This window comes from Monodon monoceros, unplaced genomic scaffold (assembly GCF_005190385.1).
Source record: "Monodon monoceros isolate NGI ecotype Baffin Bay Population unplaced genomic scaffold, NGI_Narwhal_1 Super_Scaffold_22, whole genome shotgun sequence".
Classification (NCBI taxonomy): Eukaryota; Metazoa; Chordata; class Mammalia; order Artiodactyla; family Monodontidae; genus Monodon; species Monodon monoceros.
Window position 1 is genome coordinate 70798112 of NW_021703779.1, and position 17925 is coordinate 70816036.

Consider the following 17925-nt stretch of genomic DNA (forward strand, 5'->3'; position numbering starts at 1 on the left):
ATTGCTCATCAACAGATCTTTACTGGTATCATTCCTTAGAGGTTTGCCTAACATTTCTGTTCTCACTTGCTCATACCTTGGTAAACAGTTCTGCTTTACCAGCAACAGATTCATCCATCATTTGATGATTCTTTTATAAGATGCATATAAAAACTGTTTTGAGGATTTCTAAAATAAAAAGGTATGAAATTATACAGCTGAATAAGGCATGTTTTCTTTTGCTTATATGTAGCTTACACATCTGTAAAAGCTTGAAAGCTAAATACTGTCAATATGTCTGGTTATTACTCAACAAAAGCAGCTCTCTTAATTGGAAAATAAATAAGTAGAATACTAATCAGTGAAAGCTCTAGAGGGCACTTTATGTGGTGGCCACGTGCTCACACTAAGTAGCTGTACGCAGAATTATCTTTCATGTGCATATCCACATACATAATAGGTACAGCTGAAAAGAGGCTTTGTTATAAAATTTAATGAATTTAACATTATAGATGTTGTTTCTATAGATGTTGTTTCTATACTTTAGACAGTTCACTTCTCAGGATAGTATCAATCTTTAAAGTTGCTCAACCATAAATATATTTTGGTAGACACAAAACTTGAAATTAAGGAGCTGAGTCATCTATTACATTTGCTAAAGTGTGCAGTTCGGTGTGGGGGGTGAATCCAGGTAACCTTTTCGTTTTCAATGCCAACCACATATCCTTTCACTTCACCTCCACACATTGAAAGGCAAAGGAAATGGGAGAAGCGAAGGTGGAAAGTAGGAGGAAATTAGAGGTAAGTCAGAAGCTCTGTATCAGGGAAGTACCTACTCTCCCAGAAGCAAAAGAATGGACTTGAAACCACTAAAAGATCAACAGCACTTTTTCATGACTTTGGCTAACCCTGCCTTTTACTGTGTTTTAAAAAATAATCCTTGTTTTTGCTCGTAGAGTTTTTTTCTAGAATATTTTTAAGTGATTTTAATTGTTTTTTGACATGTAAAATGTGAGCCCTGATTTAAAGACATTTTTTTTTCTTAGACATTTAAAAGACTCTAACCCTATTGAATCAACAGCTGTATTATAAAGGACCCTGAGTTTCAAGTTGTTAGTTTTTTGAAATAGTATGGGAAGCTACTCTGATTATCTTGCCTCCATATCTCTAAGATGTAATTAATGGAAACTCAAAGTAAACATACATTCGACTACAGTTTCATAACTGGAAGAGAATATGGTCAGCATATTTTAAAGGTATTATGTTAATCTAGGCCGGATGATACAATTCACTTAATTGTCACAAAAGAATCACACAGTTAAATCAGATTAGTATTCTCCATCAGTAAAATGAGGATGATAACAGGACAGCACTAGTAGGAAACCATACGGAAAAAGACTCTTTTCAGTATTTGAAAATTCTTTTATGCTTTTATTTTGCAATTTCTAATGAGAATGAAAAGGTTACCATGCAGCTGTGAAAAATAAGCCACCGAGAGGAATCCTAGGCAATCTCACTTCCCATCAAGTGTTTTTTGATTCATGCATTAAATTATCTCTCATTTTTCTCATTAGGTCTTGATTACTATGTCAGCTGTCTAGAGAGCAAGCTATTAAATGACAAAGGATGATAGTGTAGGAGCAGTGGTCCATTAGCAACCTTAAAATTAACTCACTTTTTTCCCATTAACTATTTTATTTTTTAAAATTCCCTTTTAGGTGGGGAAGATGGAGTTGGGGAATGAAACTCCCCTTAAGGGCTTATATAATTTCCTTTTATCAGAATATTTCCTCACAGCTCTCTGACCCACCCATAGAAACACACAAATCCCTACCTCCCCACTATCCGTCAAATAGCTGCCAGACATCATTCTCTAAGGATCTATTTAGAATCACTGAAAATATTTGTACACAAAAGCTGCACATAATTAATGTATACAATTTGGTGAATTTGAACTTGTATATACTTTTGTTACCACCACCACAGTCCAGGTAATAAATGTATCCATCACCTCCAAAAGTTTCCTTGTGTCCCTTTTTTTGTGTTACAAATGCTTAACATGATTTACCCTCTTAAGTTTTTAAGAATACAATCACTTATTACTAACTACAGGCACTGAGTTGTTCAGCAGTTCTCTGGAACTTACTCCTCTTCTGTAACTGTAACTTTATATCCATTGAAAAACAGCTCCCCATATCCCTCTCCCTCCACTCCCTCATACCACTGTTCTATCGTCCACTTATGTACCTTTAACCACTTTAGATGCCTTATACGCAACCTCTATGAGACCACTGAGATAACGATGCCTCTTCCTTCTGAAATCTTTTTCTTTCCTTGGTTTTGGTAATAACATACTATCCTGATTCTCTTATATCTGAATGTTCTTTCAATGGCTCCTTTTTCTCTTCCAGAAATCTGGATATTTCTCAACACACTGTCCTTGTCTATCTTCCTTTCTTGTTTTCCATTTCTCACCTAACTAAGTCATCTATTTCTATGGCTAGACATTTTTTTTTTGGCCTCGATATGGGTGACTCCAATATTTCTTCTCATATCTTACCCCTTCTTCTGAGCTCCAGATGCATATTATCCAAGGGTATGCTGGTCAGCTCCACATGGATGTCCTGCCCTCATTTAAAACTCAGCCCATGCAAAACTGCATTCATCTTCCCACATTATCCTATCCATTTAGTGCAGTAACAAAAATCTTAAATGAATTTGGGGAGGGGTATTGGGTAAAGGTATGAACTAAGTTCATCTAGAAGAATCAGTGTACTACAAGAGCTAAGAATGAGAGCCTTTCCAGATCTTCAGATATCTTATAAAACCACAGTTATAAACAATCAGATCAATCTAACATAATAGGAAATCCAGAATTTAAACCATGTGCGTATGTATACATACATGAATTTGTGTCTATCTCTCTCTCTATTTCTCTATCATCTATCTATCATCTATCTATCTATCTATCTATCTATCTATCTATCTATCTATCTATCTACCTATCTTTGATTTAAAAAAGCTACACAAACTCACTGGAAAAATGCTGACTTATTCAACAAATAGTGTAGGGGCATTTGGTTAATCATTTGGAAAAACAAAATTAGGTATTGTCTTCACGTATCTTAAAGCAAAACAATTTCTAGGTGGGATAAATATCATGTTGTAAAAATGAAGCCATAAGGATACATGAAGCAAATATGGGGTATGTTTACATAATTGTAGTACAAGGAAGGATTTTGTAATACTGTCACCAAAGTCACAAACCATAAAGGAAAGAATTGGTATATTTAACAATATAAAAATTACAAACAAAAGTTCTGACATTTGAAAACCCAATTAGCAAATTTAGAAGGCAAAAATAAACTGGAAAATATAGTGTGAATAATACCCTGATCGATAAAATAAAAACAAAATGGGCCAATGCAAAATTCTCTCTCTCTATTACAGATGCAACACCCCCACTATATATCATTCATTTATATGAAATGCCCAGAAAAGACAAATTTATATAGTCAGAAATCAGATCTGTGGTTGCCTAGGTTTGGAGGTGGGAGTGGGTACTGGCTGAAAATGGGCTCAAGGAAATTTTTTGAAGTGGTGAAAATATTCTATAATTGGATTTTAGTGATTTGAAGAGATTATTCTAAAATTTGATTTTAGTGATGGTGATGGTTGTACAACTCTATAAACTTAACTAAAAATCATTGAACTCTACTTTTGCAATTGATGAATTTTATTCTATGTAAATTAAACCTCAATAAAAGTGTTCATAAAAAAGGTGTCAGGAGAGGACTCTTTCTATGCTTGAAGTCAAATGAAAAATACTTCTCATGGACAAATGGTATGATTACATGTTATTATTTGAATTCTCATTTAGGGAAGCACTGAGAAGTATTATAAAGATGATCCAGCCTAATTCCCTTATTTTGCAGATGAGAAAACTAAAGCCTGATGAATTAAATACTTTGCCTGAAGTCACATAATCAGCTAGTGGAAGATCTAGGACTCGTACCCAGAATGTCCAACTACTAGTCTGGTATTTGTCACATTATACCATACTCTCTTTGATTACAATGCATTTAAATTTCTCTGACCCAAATTGACTAGAATTCCAATAAAATTAAAACGATCATATACTATAATTTATGGATTGTTGTAATAACCAATATTTTGAATCATGGAGAACATTATTGTGGTAGATGAGTGTCACTTTTTGTGATGACAATGTGGGAGACTGCTTAGGTGGAAGCATTAAAAATCAAAAAGGTAAAATACAACTGTTGGTGAGGATATGGAAAAAATGGGGTAGAGCCATTATGAAAAACAGTATGAAAGTTCCTCAAAAAATTAAGAAAGAAACTACCATATGATTCAGCGATTCCTCTTCTGTATATATCCAAAGGAAATGAAATCAGTACCCCAAAGAGGTATCTGTGCTTCCATGTTCATTGCAGCATTCGTCACAGGATGGAAAGAACCTAAGTGTCCATTAACAGATGAATGGATAACGAAACCGTAGTATACATATACAATGGAATATTAGTCTTTAAAAAAAATCCTGCCATTTGCGACTGCTTGGATGAACCTAGAGGACATTATGCTAACTGAAGTAAGCCAAACACAGAAAGAAAAGCATTGCATGATCTCACATGTGGAATCAAAAAATGTCAAATACATAGAAGCAGAGAGTAGAATGGTAGGTACCAGGTTGAGGAGGTGGGGAAAATGGGGAAATATTGGCCAAAGGGTACAAAATTGCAATTACATGGGATGAATAAGTCTAGATAACTAATGTAGAGCATGATGACTAAAGTTAACAATACAGTTGACCCTTGAACAATGTGGGGGTTATGGGCACCAACCCCCCTGCACAGTTAAAAATCCAAGTATAAATTTTGACTCCTCCAAAACTTAACTATTAATAGCCTACTGTTGACCAGAAGCCTTACCAATAACATAAACAGTTGATTAACACATATTTTGTATGTTATATGTATATTACATATATTTTATGCATTCATGGCATACCTTTTTCTTAACTTTTTCGATATTTCTAGGCTACATGGTTTGTCTGCAAGTTTTTCCAAATTGTTGCAAATCTCCAAAAGTTTTTCCAATGTATTTATTGAAAGTAGACCAGTGCAGTTCAAAGCCATGTTGTTTAAGGGTCTACTGTACTATATTGAATGCTGGAAATTTGCTTTGGGAGTAGATTTCAGGTGCTCTCACCACACACACACAAAAAGGTAACTATGTGAGGAGATGGATATGTTAATTAGCTTGACTGTAGTAATCATTTCACTATGTACATGTATATCTAAATATGTTGCACACTTTAAATATATACAACTATCATTTTAAAATAGAATAAAAATATGTCTATTCTTTTCAAATATTTAACCAAATGTTTTGAGGACTTTAGATTTGAAGTGTGGTAAGCTGAAAAGCAAATAAAAAAGCATCAAATTCACAAAAGATATCATTAGGAGATGGAGCATATAAAATACCTTGCAAGCTTCCTTCAGACAAACAGATGGATACTTCATCATTTCGGTCATTATCCTCTCCTACTTCAGGACCAGCTTCCTCTCCTGGTGTGAGTGCAGATAAAGAACCAGATTCAGGCTGCTCAGAAAAATCAGCAGGGCCTCCTCTTGGAGGTGGAACTTCAATCCCCATTAAACGATATTTTCTTCTTCGATTCCCAATCCAAGTCTTTATAAGAGAAATAGAAGAGAAAGTTTTGTAAAAATAGAAACCTTAGCAGTTCTAGCCATTAAAATAATGAATGGATACAGCATAAAATATGATTAAAAAAATAAGTAGATACCTAGAATAATGCAGTTTTATTATTACTCAATAAGCTAAAATAAAAGTAGCTGCTTTTATTTTAAAATACCTTATTAGAAGAAATATTTATCTAAATACTCAGATTTTCAAGCAACATGCATCCTGTTGCAGAACACTTTTTTGTTTTTGTTTTTATTTCTGGTGAAAATTATCCACCAAATATTTCAAAAGAAACATGAATTGGTTCTTTTCTGAAAGGGACCAGACATGCAGATCTAACTATAGTTCATATCCCATTTCCAATCTTGCTCTTTGTACGTGAAAATGTGCCTTCTAGTAACTTTGTTTGGCTCCATAATGACTACCTGCGTATTTTAAGTATTCTAAAATTGCATTTTATTAGATTTAGGATCAATTTTTAAAACTTTTTATAGTAAAATAAATTTCGAGTTACAGGAAGTTGCAAAAATTGGTCTTCATTCAGTTTCCTCCAGTTTACATTTTACATAATTATAGCACCATAACAGAAAAAGGAAATTGATATTGTACAATATATGTGTACAATTCTATGTTCCTTTATCACACCATTCTTCTCCTCCCTCCCACCATCCTCAACTCCTGGCATCCACCAATCTGTTTTCCACCTCTATAATGGTGTCTTTTTGAGAAAGTTATATAAATGGAGTCATACATGTGACTTCAAAAATTTCAAAAAATTGACTTTTCTCATTCAGCTTAATTTCCTGGAAATTTACTAAAGTCACATATATCAATAGTCCATTCATTTTTTTTGCTAAGTATTCTTCCATGATACTTATGTACCATTTTGTTTCTGTTTCTTTGCAATGTTTTTTTAACCCTTCACTTGGAGGACACTTGGGTTGTTTCTAATTTTTGGCTATTATATACAGCTAAAAATCTTCTATGAACAGTCATGTACAGGTTTTTGTGCTGATGTAAGTTTTCATTTCTCTAAGATAAATGCCCAAGAATGCAACTGCTGGGTCAAATGGTAATTATATGTTTAATTTTAAAAGAAACTGCCAAATTGTTTCCATAAAAGTTGTGCCACTTTATATTTCTACCAGCAATGTATGAGAGATCCAGTTTCTTGGCATTCTTGCCAGGACTTCGTATTATAAGTAATTCTTTTTTTTTTAGCTGTTCTCATTGGTGCATGTAGCAATAGATCATCAGGTTCTTAATTTAATTTCCCTAATGGCTAGTGATGTTGAACATCTTTTCATGTGCTTTTTGCCATCCATATATCAGTGAAATGTCTCTTCATGTCTCTTGTACATTTTGTAATTGTTCTTTTCTTTAATATTAAGTTTTGAAAGTACATTATATATTCTAGATATGAATTTTTATCGGATAAGTGGTTTTGCAAAATTTTCTCCCATTCTGTAGCAGATATGAGTTCTTTGTCAGATATGTGGTTTGCAAATATTTTCTCCTCATCTGTAGCTTGTATTTTCATCATCCTTGTCTTTTACAGCACAAAAGTTTTTTTTTAATTTTGATGAAGTCCAAGCTACTGCTTTTTTCTTTTATGGATTATGCTTTTAGCCCTATTCCTAAGAATTCTTCACCAAGCCCTAGGCCACAAAGATTTTCTCCTATGTTATCTAAAATTTTTATAGTTTTATTTTTTACACTTAAATCTCTGATCCATTATGAATTCACTTTGTATAAGGTGTGAGATTTACATCAAGGTTAATTTATGTTTTCCTATAGATATCCAATTGTTCCAGCACCATTTCTTGAAAAGACTTCCTCCATTGAATTGCTTTTGCACATTTGTCAAAAATCAACTAAGTTGGCCATGGTTGTGCAGGACTATTTCTGGGCTCTCCATTCTGTTCCAATGATCTATACGTCTTATCACCCTGCCAATACCACAGTCTTGGTTACTGTAGTTATATAATAAGTCTCAAAATTGGGTAGATGGATTTCTTCCACTTTATTCTTTTTGTCAAGAACTGTTTTAGCTATACTAGCATATTTCCTTTCCATGTGAATTTTAGAATTATCTTGTCTACATCAACAAACAATCTTGCTGGAATTTTATAGGAATTATGTTAAACCTGAATATCAATTTGGGGGGAATTTACATTTTTACTATGTCGAGTCTTCCAGTACATGAACACAGAATGTCTCTCCATTTATTTAGAATTTCTTTTATTTCTTTCATCAGTGTTTTGTAGTTTTCAGCATACAAGTCCTGTAATGTTTTGTTAGAGTTACATGTAAGTATTTGATTTTTTGAGGGATCGCAAATAATTTATTAATACCTTAAATTTCAATTTCATTGCATTTATTTTTACTATATAGACATGCAATTGATTTTTATATGATGATCTTGTATCCAGAGACTTTGGTGAATTCACTTATTAGTTGTAAGAGTGTTTTGTAGATTCTTTATGATTTTCTACACAGCTAATCAAGTGTATCTTTTATTTCCTTTTCTCGATTTATTGTGCTGGTTAGAACTTCTACTACTATATTGAATAAAGGTGTTTAGAGTGGACATCTTCCTTTTGGTCTCAGAGGAAAAGCATTCTATTTTTCACCATTAAAGTATGATGTTAGCTGTAGGTTATGGGTACTTGTAGATTCTTTTTTGGGGAGACTTTTTTGAATTCAATTTCCTTAATAGTTATAGGGCAACCTAAATGTCCATTGACAGATGAATGGATAAACATGTGGTATATATATACAATGGAATATTACTCAGCCATAAAAAAGGATGAAATAATACCATTTCCAGCAACACAGATGGGCCTAGAGATCATTGTATTAAGTGAAGTCAGACAGAGAAAGACAAATATCATATGATATCACTTATATGTGGAATCTAAAATAATGATACAAATGAACTTATTTACAAAACAGAAATAAGACTCACAGACATAGAAAATAAACTTATTACCAAAGGGAATAGTGGGGTGGGGGAAGGGATAAATTAGGAGTTTGGGATTAATATATATACACTATTATATATAAAATAGATAACCAACAAGGATCTACTGTATAGCACAGGGTACTATATTCAATATCTTGTAATAACCTATAATGGAAAAAAAATCTGAAAAAGAATATATATATATATATATATATATATATGTATATACATGTAACTGAATCACTTTGCTGTACACCTGAAACTAACACAACATTGTAAACTAACTATACTTCAATTAAAAAATGGTTAATAATAAATAAATGAATGTATATATTTTTATGTTATTCTTTAGGTCCTGTGGTCCCTAGCAGATGTGAGTTCTTTCCACCCTTCACAGTCTTCTTATATTTGTTTTATATATAATGTCTAGGGATTTTAGTTGTACTTACTGGGAAGGATAGGGAAAATTATGTCTACTCCAACATTTTTTGGAAGCTGCAGTCTAAAACCAATTTTATTCTCAAGTTTCTCATGTAATTTTCAAAAAGCTCATTTTATATGATTAGAGTTTGTAACCTTTATAATTTTGCCATATGACTCTACAAAGTAGAATTGCCATGCCAATCTACAAAGTGGAAGAAGAATTCTTAAAACCTGTGTATTCTCTTTTAGTGTAGAAAGTCATTCAATAGCATTTCATAATTTCAGGTCTAAATTTGATTATGGTACCGTTTCTTTGTATACCAAGTAGAATTGCTTCTATACAACAAGGTCCACTTCAATACAAAGCCACCTTAGATATTCTCTAATGTAAATAAAAAACATGAATAAAGTTAACTTTTACGTGGTAAGATTTTGCAAAAAAAAAAAAATGCAGGGCAAAACAGAAGAACTATTCAGTTAGTCCAAGAAGATTAATTCTTCTTTATAATTTTTTTGTGGGGGGCATTTTCTCTTCAAATTCAGGATATGTAGTACCTTTGATGTATTTAGCATTCAATGCTAAATGTGAAACCTGAAGCACATGGATTGTTTTGTAGGCTCCCAAGTGAAAATTACCCGGTAGAAAAGGAAAATATTTATGGATATTAATTTTTCTAGCCTTGCTAAATTCTCCCATAGGAGAAACACTATTTTAAAGAGTATAGTTCCATTTCAATTTCCCAGTATATGGTCTCATTGAGAATAAGCTACTAGACTTCAGAAAAAGTAAAGAATTTCAACTTCTTACTAAAGTTCCATTAAATTGTCATGTACTTTCTCTATTTCCTGTCTTTGAATACTGACACTTATCAAATACTGATGCTTCTTTTTCACAATAATCTTAGCCACAGATGCTTGGGAAAATGATGGTGTGGGCAGAAGAAGAACGATACCAGTTTTCTTAGGATGCTTTTGGCTTACTTTGGGTCATAAAGTCTTGGGAAGAGAGAAGAAGACAGAAAACAGAAGCCAATGTCCATTTATTTTCAATTTCTTTTTTCACCCTTCTTGGGAGAAATGAATGATTATATACTGTATAATGATAAAGGTATAATAATATGTGAACATTGGGACTATATGGGAATTTATTACATACTAGGGCTGACATAGTTCCTCTCTGGATATTTCTCAAAACTGGAAGGCACCAGGAAAATAATTCAGTATACAAACATAATCTTAATGGGTTTATTACATTTTCAAAGAATCATAGACGATGGAAGAGATCTTAGAAGCCAACTAGTCTAACCTTCCATTTAAGGTAAAAGTTTCTTCTTCAGCATTATAGGTGGATGGCTATTCAGTCTTTGCATGAAAATATCAGGAACATGGAACATACTACTTTACAGGGTTCCTCAGTCCAGTTTTTGGATAGTTTTTTTTTTTTTTCCAAAAATGTTCTTCCTAAAACTGAATCAGTATCTATTGTCTTATTAATTCTAGGCCTTGGTTCCAGTTTTTCACTCTGGATCCACCTTACCCCAAATAGCCTCTTCTACATTCCAGCTATCAATTATGTAAAGAGTATTTATTCCTATTTTTTGGCTGTGCCATGTGGCTTGCAGAATCTCAGTTCCCCGACCAGGGACTGAACCCAGGCAATGGCAGTGAAAGCGCCAAATTCTAATCACTAAGCCACCAGGGAATTCAAGTATTTATTTCTTTGTTTCAAAATAATACCCGTAATTTTGTATAATACAGTTTTTCAACCATTTTATATGACCCATGGTCAAGTTTTTTTTATCACTCTGGGACTCAGATTCCTTAACTGAGGAAACTGGAAATTGAGATAATTGGTTTCCAAACCTTTAGTCTCCTGGATAAACTTTATCCCTCCAGAGTTGCTCATAAATTTATAGAATAAGTATCTTCTATAACCATTTGTAGAATAAGTATCTTCTATAACCATAACTCCGATGTATTGACAGCTCAAATATATTGGCTATTTAAAATGACGACTCTCAGGCCCTATAAGCTTCTAAGTACATTTCTATTAAAATAATTAAAAAAACAATATTCCAAACTGCCATTAGTTTAAATGTATATTATTATATATTTTTATTCTGTGTGCTATAAATAGAGGGCACACCTTTCTGTTAAACATTCATTCGTTCGAAGGAAACCCTCTTACAGTGTTGGTGGGAATGTAAACTGATGCAGCCACTATGAAAAACAGTATAGAGATTTCTCCAAAAACCAGAAATAGAACTACCATATGACCCAGCAATTCCACTCCTGTACATATCCAAAAAAAAAAAACACTAATTCAAAAAATACATGCACTTCAATGTTCTTAGCAGCATTATTTACAATTGCCAAGATAAGGAAGCAACCTAAGTGTCCATCAACAGATGAATGGTTAAAGAAGACGTGGTACACACACACACACACACACACACACACACACACACACACACACTGCAATACTACTCAGACATGAAAGAACAAAAAAATTTGCCATTTGTAGCAACATGGATGGACTTGGAGGACATTATGCTAAGTGAAATAAGTCAGACTGAGAAAGACAAATATGTATGATATCACTTATATATGGAATCTAAAAACTACAGCAAATTAGTGAATATAACAAAAAAGAAGCAGACTCACAGATACAAAGAACAAACTAATGATTACCAGTGGTGGGGAGGGGAAGGGCAATATAGAGATGGGGCAGTGGGAGGTACAAAGAGTTGGGTGAAAGACAGGCTACAAGGACGTACTGTATAACACAGGGAATATAGCCAGTGTTTTGTAATAACTGTAAACGGAGTATAACATTTAAAATAGTATAAAAATTTCATTCTTTCATTCCACAAATATTACTGAACATCAAGTACATACCAAGCACTGTTCTAGTGCTGGGGATAGAATAGTGAAAAGGCAGGCCTGATATACACCCTTGTAGAGCTTGAATTTACAATCCAGAAGATGTATACACAATAAACAAATAGACAAGAAAAATACAAATCACAAAATTTGACCAATTATTATGGAGGGAAAGAACCAACTAGAATATTTAGCCACAGTGACATAGTGTAGTGAAGTGAAATCCTTTCCAAGTTTGCCTATCATCAGAAATGCTGGGGCAAAGGAAATATATAGATTCCAAGGTCCTTCCCTGAAAATCCTGATTAGTAGGCCTAGGATGGAGTGATCTGTATATTTTTTAACATATTTATTTGAGTATAATTGCTTTACAATGGTGTGTTAGTTTCTGCTGTATAACAAAGTGAATCAGCTATACATATACATATATCCCCATTTCGCCTCTCTCTTGTGTCTCCCTCCCACCCTCCATATCCCACCCCTCTTGGTGGACAGAAAGCACTGACCTGATCTCCCTGTGCCATGTGGCTGCTTCTCACTAGCTATCTATTTTACATTTGGCAGTGTACATATGTCCAAGCCACTCTCTCTCTTCATCCCAGCTTACATTTCCCCCTCCCCGTGTCCTCAAGTCCATTCTTTACATCTGTGTCTTTATTCCTGTCTGAACCTAGGTTCTTCAGACCTTTTTTTTTAAGATTCCATATATATGTGTTAGCATACGGTATTTGTTTTTCTCTTTCTGACTTACTTTACTCTGTATGACAGTCTCTAGGTCCATCAACCTCACTGCAAATAACTCAATTTCCTTTCTTTATATGGCTGAGTAATATTCCATTGTATATATGTGCCACATCTTCTTTATCCATTCCTCTATCAATGGACACTTAGGTTGCTTCCATGTCCTAGCTATTGTAAATAGTGCAGCAATGAACATTGTGGTACATGACTCTTTGTGAATTATGGTTTCTCAGGGTATATGACCAAAAGTGGGATTGCTGGGTCATATTGTAGTTCTATTTTTATTTTTTTAAGGAACCTCCATATTGTTCTCAATAGTGGCTGTATCAATTTATATTCCCACTAACAATGCAAGAGGGTTTGCTTTTCTCAACACCCTCTCCAGCATTTATTGTTTGTACATACTTTAACTATGGCCATTCTGACTGTTGTGAGGTCATATCTCAGTGTAGCTTTGATTTGCATTTCTCTAATGATTAGTGATGTTGAGCATCCTTTCATGTGTTTGTTGGCAATCTGTATATCTTCCTTGGAGAAATATCTATTTAGGTCTTCTGCCCATTTTTGGCTCGGGTTGTTTGTTTTTTTAATATTGAGCTGCATGAGCTGCTTGTATATTTTGGAGATTAATCCTTTGTCAGTTGCTTTGCTTGCAAATATTTTCTCCCATTCTGAGGGTTGTCTTTTTGTCTACTTTATAGTTTCATTTGCTGTGCAAAAGCTTTTAAGTTTCATTAGGTCCCATTTGTTTATTTTTGTTTTTATTTCCATTTCTCTACGAGGTGGATCAAAAAGGATCTTGCTGTGATTTATGTCATACAGTGTTTTGCCTATGTTTTCCTCTAAGAGTTTGATAGTGTCTGTTCTTATTTTTAGGTCTTTAATCCATTTTGAGTTTATTTTTGTGTATAGTGTTAGGGAGTGTTCTAATTTCATTTTTTTACATGTAGCTGTCAAGTTTTCCCAGCACCACTTACTGAAGAGTCTGTCTTTTCCCCATTGAATATTCTTGCCTCCTTTATCAAATATAAGGTGACCACATGTGTGCGGGTTTATATCTAGGCTTTCTATCCTGTTCCATTGATCTATATTTTTGTTTTTGTGCCAGTACCATGCTGTCTTGATTACTGCAGCTTTGTAATATAGGCTGAAGTCCAGGAGCCTGATTCCTCCAGCTCCATTTTTCTTTCTCAAGATTACTTTGGCTATTTGGGATTTTTTGTGTTTCCATACAAATTCTGAAATGTTTTGTTCTAGCTCTGTGACAAATGCCATTGGTAGTTTGAAAGGGATTGCACTGAATCTGTAGATTGCTTTGGGTACTAGAGTCATTTTCACAATATTGATTCTTCAAGTCCAAGAACATGGTATATCTCTCCATCTGTTTGAATAATCTTTAATTTCTTTCATCAGTGTCATATTTTCTGCATACAGGCCTTTTGTCTCCTTTCGGTTTATTCTTAGGTATTTTATTATTTTGGTTGTAATGATAAATGGGAGTGTTTCTTTAACTTCTCTTTCAGATTTTTCATCATTAGTGTATAGGAATGCAAGAGATTTCTGTGCATTAATTTTGTATCCTGCTACTTTACCAGATTCATTGACTAGCTGTAGTACTTTTCTGGTAGCACCTTTAGGATTCGCTATGTATAGTATCATGTCATCTGACAACATTGACACTTCACTTCTTCTTTTCCAATTTGGATTACTTTTATTTCTTTTTCTTCTCTGATTGCAGTGGCTAAAACTCCCAAATCTATGTTGAATAATAGTAGTGAGAGTGTCTTCTTCCTGATCTTAGTGAAAAAGGTTTCAGTTTTTCACCATTGAGACCGATGCTGCCTGTGGGTTTGTCATATATGGCCTTTATTATGTTGAGGTAAGTTCCCTCTATGCCTACTTTCTGAAGGGTTTTTATCAGAAATGGGTGTTGAATTTTGTCAAAAGCTTTCTCTGCATCTATTGAGATGATCGTATGGTTTTTATACTTCAGTTTATTAATGTGGTGTATCGCATTGATTGATTTGTGTATATTGAAGAGTCCTTGCAACCCTGGGATAAACCCCACTTGATCATGTTGTATGATCCATTAATGTGCTGTTGGATTCTGGTTGCTAGTAATTAGTTGAGGAGTTTTGCATCTGTGCTCATCAGTGATATTGGCCTGTAGTTCTCTTTTTTTGTGACATCTTTATCTGGTTTTGGTATCAGTGTGATGGTGACCTCATAGAATGAGTTTGGGAGTGTTTCTCCCTCTGCTATGTTTTGGAAGAGTTTGAGAAGGATAGTGTTAGCTCTTCTCTAAATGTTTGATAGAATTCATCTGTGAAGCCATCTGGTTCTGGGCTTTTGTTTGTTGGAAGATTTTTAATCACATTTTCAATTTCAGTGCTTGTGATTGTCCTGTTTATATTTTCTATTTCTTCTTGGTTCAGTTTTGGAAGGTTGTGCTTTACTAAGAATTTGTCCATTTCTTGCAGGTTGTCCATTTTATTGGTATATAGTTGCTTGTAGGAATCTCTCATGATCCTTTGTATTTCTTTTTGTTATTTTTTTTGAACTCTTGACTTTTATTTATTTTTATTTTTTTATACATCTTGTTCTTATCAGTCATCAATTTTATACACATCATGGTGTACATGTCAAACCTAGTTGCCCAATTAATCACCCCCCCACCCCCCACACACTGCTTTCCCCCATTGGTGTCCATACGTTTCTTCTCTACATCTGTGCCTCAATTTCTGCCCTGCAAAGTGGTTCGTCCATACCATTTTTCTCGGTTCCAGATATATGCGTTAATATACACATTTTTTTTCTCTTGCTGACTTACTTTACTCTGTATGACAGTCTCTAGGTCCATCCATGTCTCAACAAATGACCCAATTTCATTCCTTTTTATGGCTGAGTAACATTGCATTGTATATACGTACCACATCTTCTTTATCCATTCGTCTGTCGATGGGCATTTAGGTTGCTTCCGTGACCTGGCTATTGTACATAGTGCTGCAAGGAACATTGGGATACATGTGTCTTTTTGAATTATGGTTTTCTCTGGGTATATGCCCCGTAGTTGGATTGCTGGGTCATATGGTAATTCTATTTTTAGTTTTTAAGGAACCTCCATACTGTTCTCCATAGTGGCTGTATCACTTTACATTCCCACCAACAGGGCAAGAGGGTTCCCTTGTCTCCACACGCTCTCCAAAATTTGTTGTTCGAAAACTTTCTGATGATGCCCATTCTAACTGGTGTGAGGTGATACCTCATTGTAGTTTTGATTTGCATTTGTCTAGTAATTACTGATGTTGAGGAGCTTTTCATGTCCTTCTTGGCCATCAGTATGTCTTCTTTGGAGAAATGTCTATTTAGGTCTTCTGCCCATTTTTGGTTAGGGATGTTTGTTTTTTAAATATTGAGCTTCATGAGCTATTTATGTACTTTGGATATTAATCCTTTGTCCATTGATTCCTTTGCAAATATTTTCTCCCATACTGAGGGTTGTCTTTTCATCTTGTTTATGGTTTCCTTTGCTGTGCAAAAGCTTTGAAGTTTCATTAGGTCCCATTTGTTTATTTTTGTTTTTATTTCCATTACTGTAGGAGGTGGATCAAAAAAGATCTTGCTGTAATTTATGTCAAAGAGTGTTCTTCCAATGTTTTACTCTAAGAGTTTTTTTTTTTGTGGTACGTGGACCTCTCACTGTTGTGGCCTCTCCTGTTGTGGAGCACAGGTTCCGGACGCACAGGCTCAGTGGCCATGGCTCACAGGCCTAGCCACTCCACGGCATGTTGGATCATCCTGGACCGGGGCACGAACTCGTGTCCCCTGCATCGGCAGGTGGACTCTCAACAACTGTGCCACCAGGGAAGCCCTCTAAGAGTTTTATAGTGTCTGTTTTTACATTTGGGTCTCTAATCAATTCTGAGTTTATTTTTGTGTATGGTGTTAGGAAGTGTTCTAATTTCATTCTTTTAAATATAGCTGTCCAGTTTTCCCAGCACGATTTATTGAAGATACTGTGTTTTCTCCATTGTATATCCTTTCCTCCTTTGTCATAGATTAGTTGACCATAACTGTGTGGGTTTATCTCTGGGCTTTCTATTTTGTTCCATTGATCTATATTTCTGTTTTTGTGCCAGTACCATATTGTATTGATTACTGTAGCTTTGTAGTATAGTCTGAAGTCAGGGACTCTGATTCATCCAGCTCAGCATTTTTCCCTCAAGACTGCTTTGGCTCTTCAGGGTCTTTTCTGTCTCCACAAAAATTTTCAGATTCTTTGTTCTAGTTCTGTAAAAGATGCCTTTGGTTATTTGATAGTGATTGCATTGAATCTGTAGATTGCTTTGGGTAGTATAGTCATTTTCACAATATTAATTCTTCCAATCTAAGAACATGGTATGCCTCTCCATCTGTTGGTATCATCTTTAATTTCTTTCATCAGTGTCTTATAGTTTTCTACAGGTCTTTTGTCTCCCTAGATAGGTTTATATCTAGGTATTTTATTCTTTTTGTTGCAATGGTAAATGGGAGTGTTTCCTTAATTTCTCTTTCAGATTTTTCATCATTAGTGTATAGGAATACCAGATATTTCTGTGCATTAATTTTGTATCCTGCAACATTACCAAATTCATTGATTAGCTCTAGTAGGTTTCTGGTGGCATCTTTAGGATTCTCTATGTATAGTATCATGTCATCTGCAAACAGTGACAGCTTTACTTCTTCTTTTCCAATTTTTATTCCTTTTATTCCTTGTCCTTCTCTGATTGTCGTGGCTAGCACTTATAAATCTATGTTGAATAATAGTGGTGAGAGTGGCCATCCTTTTCTTGTTCCTGATCTTAGAGGAAATGCTTTCAATTTTTCACCATTGAGAATGATGTTTGCTGTGGGTTTGTCATATATGGCCCTTTTTATGTTGAAGTAGGTTCCCTCTATTTCCACTTTCTGGAGAGTTTTTATCATAAATGGGTGTTGAATTTTGTCAAAAGTTTTTCTGCATCTATTGAGAAAATCATATGGTTTTTATTCTTCAATTTGTTAATACGGCATATCACATTGATTGACTCGCGTATATTGAAGAATCATTGCATCCCTGGGATAAATCCCACTTGATCATGGTGTATGATCCTTTTAATGTGTTGTTGGATTCTGTTTGCTAGTATTTTGTTGAGGATTTTTGCATCTATATTCATCACTGA

At 34.3% G+C, this 17925-nt stretch overlaps 1 protein-coding gene across 1 annotated transcript in view; it reads right to left on the reverse strand.

Moving 5' to 3' along the window:
• Positions 1–17925, reverse strand: part of HDX (highly divergent homeobox) — a 181590-nt gene that overhangs the window by 29800 nt on the left and 133865 nt on the right. Inside the window, exon 6 of the mRNA XM_029241093.1 lies at positions 5490–5697. Within this exon, the coding sequence (XP_029096926.1) occupies positions 5490–5697 (208 nt within the window). The remainder of the gene's footprint in view (positions 1–5489; positions 5698–17925) is intronic.